Raw genomic sequence first — 9,470 nt, 5'->3', positions numbered from 1 at the left:
AGAGTACCTGCACCAAAAGGACTGCGGTGACGTTGGGGGGGGGGGGGGGGGGAGAGCCTTCACCACATTCTCAAGGGGCATTGAGGAGCGAGCAATAAATGTTGACCATTCCCATGAATGAACATAAAATGGTGCCTGTACTGTGACTATCCTGGCTAGGCCTGGTTCTTGGGAATGAGGTAGGTCAATTGGACCAATTGTCAATAGGAGAACATTTAGAAGATGGTGATTGTTGTGTCATAAGATTTAGGGTAACTATGGAAAAGGACAAAGAACAATCCAGTGTAAGAAAGTTAACTGGGGAAAAGCCAACTTCAATGGGGGGGGGGGGGTGGGGGGGGTGGGGGGTGGGTGGGAGAATGGATCTGAGCTGAATAAATTGGAGTCAAAGGTTGGCAGGAGAAACAGTAGCTGAACAATGGGCTACCTTCAAAGAAGAGATGGTTCAGACACTTAAGGTATATTCCCTTGAAAGGGAAAGGCAGGACAAACAAATCCAGAGCACCCTGGGTGACAAAATAAATAGAAATTCAAGAAGAAAAAGTGTGCTTGTGACAGGTGTCAGGTAGAAAATACAATTGAGAACCAGGCTGAATATAGAAGGTTCAGAGGGGAGGTGGTAAAGCAGATAAGAGAAGCAAAGCGAGAGTATGAAAAGATACTCAGTCAACATAAAAGGGAATCCCAAAGTCTTCTATAGGCATATAAATAGTAAAAGGAGGAGTAGGGCTGAATAGGAACCAAAAAGGGGATTTACACATAGAGGGCATAGCTAAGATATTAATGAATAATTCACACGTCTTTACCAAGGAAGGAGATGCTTCCGAAGCCATGGTGAAAGAGGAGCTAATTCAGACATTAGAAGGGTTTAATAAAAGCAAAATATTGCAGATGCTGGAAGTCTGAAATAAAAACAAAAAATTCCATATTAATCTTCATAGCTGAAGAAGAGTCATGTGGACTTGAAACTGTTTCTGTCTCCACAGATGCTGCCAGACCTGCTGAGATTTTCAAGCATTTTACATTTTTTTACTAGAAGGGTTTAAAATTGATAAGTAGGTATTGGATAGGCTGTCTGTACTTAAAGTTGATAAGGCACGGGGACCGGACAAGATGCATCCAAGGATATTGAGGGAAGTGAAAGTGGAAATTGCGGAAGCATCAGCCATAATTTTTGAGTCTTCTTTAGACTTGGGGTGGTGCCAGAGGACTGGAGAATTGCAAATGTTGCACATTGTTCAAACAGTGTAAAGATAAGCCCAGCAACTTCAGGCCAGTCAGTTTAACTTCAGGGGTGGGGGAAACTTCAAGAAACAATAAGTAGGGACAAAATTAATAGTAACATGGACAAATATGGGTTAATTGAGGAAAGCCAATATGAATTTGTTAAGAGAAAACTAACTAACTTGCTGCAGTTTTTTTTGAAGATGTAGCAGAAAAGGTTGATGAGGGCAATGCTGTTGATGTGTACATGGACTTCCAAAAGGCATTTGATACAGTGCCACACAACAGACTTGTGAACAAAGTTATATCTCATGGAATAAAAGGGACAGTAGCAACATGGATACGAAATTGGCTGAGTGACAGGAAACCAAAGGTAGTGGTTAATGAATGTTTTAGAGCTGGAGGAAGGTTTATAGTGGAGTTCTCTCGGGGTCAGTGTTGAGACACTTACTTTTCCTGATATACATTTTTATTTGTTCATGCGATTTGAGCGTTGCTGGCTAGGCCAGCATTTATTTCCCATCCCTAATTGCCCTTGTTCAGGGGGCATTTAAGAGTCAACCACATTGCAATGGGTCTGGAGTCACATGTAGGTCAGTTGGGGTAAGGACGGCAGATGTCCTGCCCTAAAGGACATTAATGAACCAGATGACCTAGACCTTGGTGTACAGGGCACAATTTCAAAATTTGCTGATGATATGAAACTTGGAAGAATTGTAAACTGTGAGGAGGATAGTGTAGAACTTCAAAGGGACATGGGTTGGGGGAATGGCTTGACAGGTGGCAGGTGAAGTTCAATGCAGAGAAATATGAAATGGTTGATTTTAGTAGGAAGAATATGAAGAGACAATATTAAATAAAGGGTACAATTCTAAAGGGGGTGTAGGAGCAGAGAGACCTATGTGCACATGTGCATCAGTCTTTGAGGCTGGCAGGACAGGCTGAGAGAGAAGTTTAAAAATACATATAGTATCTTAGGCTTTAGTAGTGATTAATGGATGGAGGGGCATGGAGTACAAGAGCAAGGAGGTTATGTTGAATTTGTATAAGACATAGTTTGGCCTCAGCTGGAGTATTATGTCCAGTTCTGGGTGCTATACTTTAGGAAGGATGTGAAGGCATTGGAGAGAGTGCAGAAACGATTCAAGAGAGTAGTTTCAGGGATGAGAAACTTCAGTTATGAAGATAGGTTGAAGAAATTGGGATTGTTTTCCTTAGAGAAAAGAAGGCTGACAGGCGATATGATAGAGATGTTCAAAATCATGAAGGGCCTGGACAGAGGAGATAGGGAGAAACCTTTCCCACTCATGAGAGGATTGAAAACGAGAGGGCACAGATTTAAAGTATTTTGCAAAAGTGACTTGAGAAAAAAGCAAGTGGTTAGGCTTTGGAATACAGTGCCAGGGAGTGTGCTGGAAGCAGGTTCAATCGAGGCTTTCAAAAGGGAATTAGACTGTTATCTGAAAAGGAAGAATGTGCAGGGTTCCAGGGAGTGGCAGGAAGGGAATAGCTCATTCAGAGAGCTGGTGCGGACACAATGGGTTAAATGACCTCCTGTACTGTAACCGTTCTCTGATTCTGTTATCCACAGTTTGAGCTCACTTCTAAATGTCAGTGAATACAACTCTAGTTTGCTTAAACTTTCCTCATACCTTGGGGTTCGGGTATCAATGCAACAACCCCTCCAAGGACAAAATACTTTCCAAGGTGTGTTTTTCTATCGCTCTCTTTGGTGAACTATTGGAGTGTAGACATGCTCATGGAGCTGGGGGAATCAGCAGGTTCAGTGGAAAATGCACCATTTCTGTCCATTTCACACATCCACTGCACACGTGGCCTTTGTATCCAGCAGTAAATGTAACGATTCAAACTGCCGCCTTCCGCCCGGTCTGCTTTTCTAATTGGTCAGCTGGCTATCCAATCAAGGGATGACACCGCCCCTTGAGCTGCCAATCAAATTCAGGCACCGCTCTACGTGGGGCCGGCCCTGCGGAGCACGTGCCGCTGGCCGTTGGTGGTTAAGACGCTTTGGCCCCGCCCTCCTCGTCCGCTCCAATGCAACGTGCCCGTGCGCGACCCCCTTTGTCTTGATTGGTCGGAGCTCGGCGCCTTACGCGCAAGCGCCGTTGGCCCACGTGCCGGCCGCAGCGCAAGGCGACGTTAAATCCCCTCGCGAGGTTGGGGGAGCACTGTGCCCGGATTGGCTGGCGGTCCGGACACGTCTTTCCCCCACGTGCCCGGCTGTACAAAATGCTGTGCTCTGATTGGCCAGACGGGGTGTGAAGCGGCAAGTTAAAATGGCGGCGGGCTGGATATAAAGAGCTCGAGCAGAGAAACGGACAGCCGCGTGGCGCCCGCTCCCGCTCCCTTTCCCCCCCTTCCCCACCCCCCCCGTCACATTCAGCTCGGCCTGCCCGTTATCCCGGCGCCATGGCGGGCCGCTCGCAGGCGGTCGGCATTGACCTGGGCACCACCTACTCGTGCGTCGGCGTCTTCCAGCACGGCAAGGTGGAGATCATCGCCAACGATCAGGGGAACCGCACCACCCCGAGCTACGTGGCCTTCACCGACGCCGAGCGCCTGATCGGCGACCCCGCCAAGAACCAGGTGGCCATGAACCCCACCAACACCGTCTTCGACGCCAAGAGGCTGATCGGCCGCACCTTCGACGACCCGATAGTGCAGACCGACATGAAGCTCTGGCCATTCACCGGTGAGCGGGGTGAGGATGGGATGGGGGGGTGAGACCCAGGGCATGAAATGGCAGGCGGCAACTCTAGCCAGCAACAAGCACCTGCATTTATCTGGCGCCTTAACAACCACCTGCATTTATGTAAGCGCTTTAACAACCACCTGCATTTATATAGCACCTTAATAACCGTCAGAATTTATATGGCGCCTTTACCACCACCTGCATTTATATAGCGCCTTAGCCTCCAGAGTTTATATGGTGCCTTAACAACCACCTGCATTTATATGGTGCCTTAGCAACCACCTGCATTTACATGGCGCCTTAAGAACCTCTTGTATTTACACAATGCCAAACAACCTCTTAGATTCATATAGCACCATAACAACCACCTGCATTTATATGGTGTCTTTATTGTGGTGTAAAATGTCCTGGCAATTTTATCTAACAAAATTTCACACTGAGCCACATAAAGAAATATTAGGTCAGATGATCAAAAAGCTTTGTCAAAGAGGTGTGTTTTAAAGATAGTCTTAAAGGAGGAAAGCAGGTAGAGTGAGAGGTGGTGATGTTTTGGGAGGGAATCCCAGAGCTTAGGACCCAGGTAGCTGAACAATGCAGCGATTGAAATCAGGGATGCTCAAGAAACTAGAATTAGAGGAGCACAGAGATATCGGAAAGATGTGTGGCTGGAGGAGATTACAGAGATAGGGAGGGGCAAGACTATGGAGAGATTTGAAAACAAGGATGAGAATTTAAAAATTAAGATGTTGCTGGCCTGGAGTCAGTGTAGGTCAGGGAGTGATAGGGGAACAAGACTTTGTGTGTTTTAAGATACAGTGTTTTGGTTGATTTGTATCTACACCAGAATTGGTGTGATGAATCAGTGATGAATGTTTGATACAATTTAAATAAACCATCTGCACGTATACAGTGATCGCAGGACATCCTAAAGGATTTTTTTTGCCAACTCACTGTGCAACTCTATGTCCTTCATCTTTCTCTTCCTTCTCCACTTCTTCCTATAAGCTGTGCTGTTCCAGTGCTTCACGCTCTTCAAGGTCCACGCCTCTCTGGAGGGCCATGTTATGGAGAACACAGCAGGCCACCACCATGCAGGAGATCCTCACACGAGTGTACTGCAGGGTGCCACCCGACCGGTCCAGACACCCGAATCACATCTTCGGAAGCCTGAGGCCTGCTCAGTCGTTGTCTTAGTGAGCAGATGGCTATGGTTGTAATGCTTCTGCCTCTGTGTTGGGTTCTTGCAGAGGGTAAGTAGCCATCTCTTCAAGGGCTATCATTTGTTACTTAGAATTGACCCACAGAGTTTAGGTGGTGGAATTAAGAGTTGCTGCACTCTGGACTGGAGGAGAATGAAGGAGTCATGACAGCTGCCAGGAAAGCGAGCGTACAAAGCTCTTGTTGTAGCCACAGACCAGTTGAGCGCTGAGACAGTGAAAGCTCTTCCTGTTGATGAATCTCACAAACCAGGCATTGGGTGTTTTGATAGTCACATGGCTTCAATCGATGATGCCCTAAACCTGCACAAATATCACGATGGAGGTGAAACCCTTTGTGCCTGGGAGGCAATCTGTGTATGGAATTGGATGAATTGTAAAGAGGACATGAGTAACTTGTGAGATGCAATCGTGAGCAGCTGCTTGCGATACACCACCAAGGTCCACAGCTAATCTATGGAAGGAGCCCAAAGTGAAGAGATTCAAGGCTACAGTGATTCTGATGACTCCTGGAAGGCATGGTGAACCATGCTGTGAGATGTGAGGTTTTCCACGATAAGTCTCTTCTGGCATTGGTTCTTGGTCATCTCAAGGTAGCTCCGTCATTGGTGATAGATCCCGTACCTGATATGAACACCAGTATAGTTATTAAAGATCTTGTGTGGTGGTAACATTCCATTGATACTGCATCTTCAGGTGGCATGACATAACTGGATCACATAACCAAAAAATAGTATGCATGCTTGGAAACATTAAAAAGACAAAAGACAGCAACAGTGCAATACAGAAAGGTGAATAATGCTCTTTCCTTCTCCACCCCACATTTTGCCTTCAGGAAACAGTGTAATACATGATCTGGGCATTAAAGACAGTCAGCCTCTCAAATACAAGGTAGACAAAAGGTAAACCTTCTCATTTCCTTTCTCCTAGACAATCCTCCTTTCCCTCTCTCCTTTTCACCTCTCAACATCCCTCTTCCACTCTCCTCCACTTCTCCCACTCCAGTCTTTTTTCCCCTCTTTCTCTGGGGTTTCTGCTGAAATTATAAGGATCCCTACAGTTCTTGAAACAGTGACAAGTAGGTAATGGGAAAACGATACAATAAATATTGACATCTATATGGATTTTTAAGAAAGCAGATGATTAGATGTCCCACAGGAGTTTGTTGCAAAATGTTAAGTACATGGTGTAAGAAGAAATGAACCATGGATAGAAAATGTGTTGATGGTCAGGAGAGAAAGACCTGGTTGCTTACTTTGGAGAAGAGTTGGAAGTAGTGTACCTTAGGAACCAGTGCAAGGTTCACTTTCTTGTTTCTTGTTGTCTACGTAGGTGATTTGAACTTGGGCATAGGGATCACAATTTGCTGATGATACAACAATAAGAGTTTTTCAAATAGCAAGGGCTATAAAGAGTTTAGCAGGACATAGACAGATTAGTGACAAATGCAATTTTAATGTGGAACTCCAAAATGATACACTTTGGAAGGAAAAAACAGGAATGGAACTTTACACTGACGGATAGATGCTGATGGATCTGGAAAAATGCTCTGGCTTAAAATGCATGATTCCCTGAAAGTGTGAGTGCAGGTACATAAGATGCTAGGAGACTTAACAGATGCTGATTAAGTGAGTAGAGAAGGACTATTTTCACTGGCTTAGGAGTCAGTGTCAATTTACACCAGCCAGTGAAAACGAGGAGAAATGTTGTGAAGATTCTTTATGCAGAGAGTTGTTAGAGGGAATAAACAAATAACTGGCTGGAACAGACACTGTTACATTTTTCAAGGAAAAATATATAAATGTTTGAAGCTGAGTTTATACAGAGGGAGAACGCAGGACAGTAAAATTAGTTTTGGACTGCTACAGGAAAGAGCACATACATAATGGGCCAAATTGCAACATCTGTGCTGTTAGCACCTATTCTCTGACGACCAATTGCTTTGCCCAAGGAAGGGAGGGAAAGTCAAAGATGCCAGAACGTGAGGCCTTTCTTGGCCACACCGTGTTCAGATGGTTATAGATTAAAATTGGCAGGGGAGGGCTGTGAGCATGTCTTACCACTTGTCCTGTAAGGGGAGGTACTTGACATTGGGAGATTACAATTATTCTTATTAAGAACTGGAACGAAAGAGTGTGTTCATTTGACATTTCGCTTATTAAAAATGTCTTCATTCATCTTTCCCCAGTGATTAATGATGGAGGGAAACCCAAAATTCAGGTGGAGTACAAAGGAGAACAGAAGACTTTCTTTGCTGAGGAGATTTCCTCGATGGTGCTCACCAAAATGAAGGAGATCGCAGAAGCATTCCTGGGCACTGCCGTGAGGAATGCTGTAATCACTGTGCCAGCTTATTTTAATGATAGCCAAAGACAAGCGACCAAAGATGCTGGAACCATTGCTGCTTTAAATGTGCTGAGGATTATCAATGAACCAACTGCAGCTGCCATTGCTTATGGACTAGACAAAGCAGGATCTGGTGAGCACAATGTCCTCATCTTTGATTTGGGAGGTGGAACATTTGATGTTTCTGTTCTTACCATTGAGGACGGTATCTTTGAAGTCAAGTCCACTGCTGGAGATACTCATCTGGGAGGAGAAGATTTTGACAATCGCATGGTAAGCCATTTCATTGAGGAATTTAAACGGAAATTTAAGAAGGATATCTCTCAGAGCAAGCGAGCAGTAAGACGTCTGCGTACGGCTTGTGAGCGTGCGAAGAGGACCCTTTCCTCAAGTACACAAGCCAGCCTTGAGATTGACTCTCTGTACGAAGGGGTTGATTTCTATACATCCATCACAAGGGCCCGGTTTGAGGAACTGAACAATGATCTGTTCCGGGCCACACTGGAGCCTGTTGAAAAAGCCCTTCGTGATGCAAAAATTGACAAGTTTCGGATTCAGGACATTGTTCTTGTAGGAGGCTCCACGAGGATCCCTAAAATCCAGAAACTGCTTCAAGATTTGTTCAATGGGAAGGAGCTGAACAAGAGCATCAATCCAGATGAAGCTGTGGCTTATGGTGCTGCTGTACAGGCGGCTATTTTAACAGGTGATAAGTCTGAAAATGTGCAGGATCTCTTGTTGTTGGATGTTGCTCCCCTGTCTCTAGGTATTGAAACAGCTGGTGGTGTCATGACTTCCCTCATTAAACGAAACACTACTATCCCCACCAAGCAGACTCAGACCTTCACCACTTATTCAGAGAATCAGACCAGTGTCCTTGTTCAGGTTTTCGAGGGTGAGAGGGCAATGACCAAAGACAACAATCTGCTTGGCAAGTTTGCCCTTTCTAATATTCCACCAGCTCCCCGTGGAATTCCACAGATAGAGGTGACCTTTGACATAGATGCCAACGGCATCCTGAATGTTTCAGCTGTGGACAAGAGTACAGGTCGAGAAAACAAGATCACCATCACCAATGACAAGGGACGGCTGAGCAAAGAGGAGATTGAGCACATGGTACAGGATGCGGAGCGCTACAAGATGGAGGATGAGTCTAACCGAGAAAGAGTGACTGTCAGAAATGCCCTAGAGACCTATGTATACACCGTGAAGCAGGTTTTACAAGATGAGAAGTTGAAAGGAAAAGTCACTGATCAGGAAAAGAGTAGTATCCTTGCGAAATGTCAGGAGGTCCTCAGCTGGCTAGAAAGAAACCAGACAGCAGAGAAGGAAGAGTATGAGCACCAGCAGAAAGAGCTGGAGAAAGTCTGCAAGCCAATAGCCAAATTCTTTCGATGTCCTTGTGCTGGCGTGCCTGGAGGGCCTGGCAGTAGCTCCGCCCCTGGCAATGTGTCTGGACCCACAATTGAAGAAGTTGACTGAGTGAAGTGGGTAGGGACACTGGAAAATTTTAAGACGTTTGGCTCGAGTTACTAACTGCTGCTTAGTTTCCAGATCAGTTCAGTATTGTAGAAGGAAGGAGGGAATATGTGATAGTGCATTGACAAGTTACTCAACAGTTTAGTTATCTTGCAGTGTGAAATATCTGAGGAGCATTAGCTTATTGTAGATTAACTACCAGAGTTCATGACCCGATTATGATCCATATCGGCCCATTGTCTTTCCACTTTTAATTCTCAATGGGTTTCTTCACAAACTTAAACATGTGTTTATTCTAATGAAATTTGCACAGTTATCAAACAGAGTGGATTCAGATAAGGGAAGAATGAATACAATCAGTAGAGATCCCACCACAATGAACCCACAACTTCTTTTGGTGGAACCCTGTCCCTTAACAGAATAAGGAATGTATTGTTAGCTTAATTTGGGGAAAACATTTAAATAACCAATAAAAAAGATGCCATCATTTT

The 9,470-nt window shown here is 45.0% G+C and overlaps 1 protein-coding gene across 2 annotated transcripts; it reads left to right on the top strand.

The window, feature by feature from the left end:
- The first annotated feature begins 3,654 nt into the window (after positions 1–3,654).
- Positions 3,655–8,982, top strand: LOC121292565 (heat shock-related 70 kDa protein 2-like). 2 transcript variants are annotated; one of them, XM_041214697.1, is made up of 3 exons: positions 3,823–3,937; positions 7,343–8,456; positions 8,904–8,982. In XM_041214697.1, exons 1-3 carry the CDS (start codon positions 3,838–3,840, stop codon positions 8,980–8,982), a joined length of 1,293 nt encoding a protein of 430 aa, XP_041070631.1. In that variant the 5' UTR covers positions 3,823–3,837. The 2 variants fall into 2 exon arrangements, with proteins under 2 accessions (XP_041070630.1, XP_041070631.1); XM_041214696.1 differs by having other exon boundaries at positions 3,655–3,937; positions 7,343–8,982.
- Positions 8,983–9,470: the final 488 nt, after the last annotated feature.

This window comes from Carcharodon carcharias, chromosome 20 (genome assembly GCF_017639515.1).
Source record: "Carcharodon carcharias isolate sCarCar2 chromosome 20, sCarCar2.pri, whole genome shotgun sequence".
Lineage (NCBI taxonomy): Eukaryota > Metazoa > Chordata > Chondrichthyes > Lamniformes > Lamnidae > Carcharodon > Carcharodon carcharias.
Note: the sequence above shows the minus strand (reverse complement) of the source record. Positions and strands in the feature narration are given on the sequence as shown.

Excerpts from the sequence above, each read along its gene's own strand:
- LOC121292565 (XM_041214696.1), top strand. The coding sequence starts at position 3,655 with ATGGCGGGCCGCTCGCAGGCGGTCGGCATTGACCTGGGCACCACCTAC. Across the intron at positions 3,938-7,342 it reads GAAGCTCTGGCCATTCACCG|TGATTAATGATGGAGGGAAA; the intron begins GTGAGCGGGGTG and ends ATCTTTCCCCAG.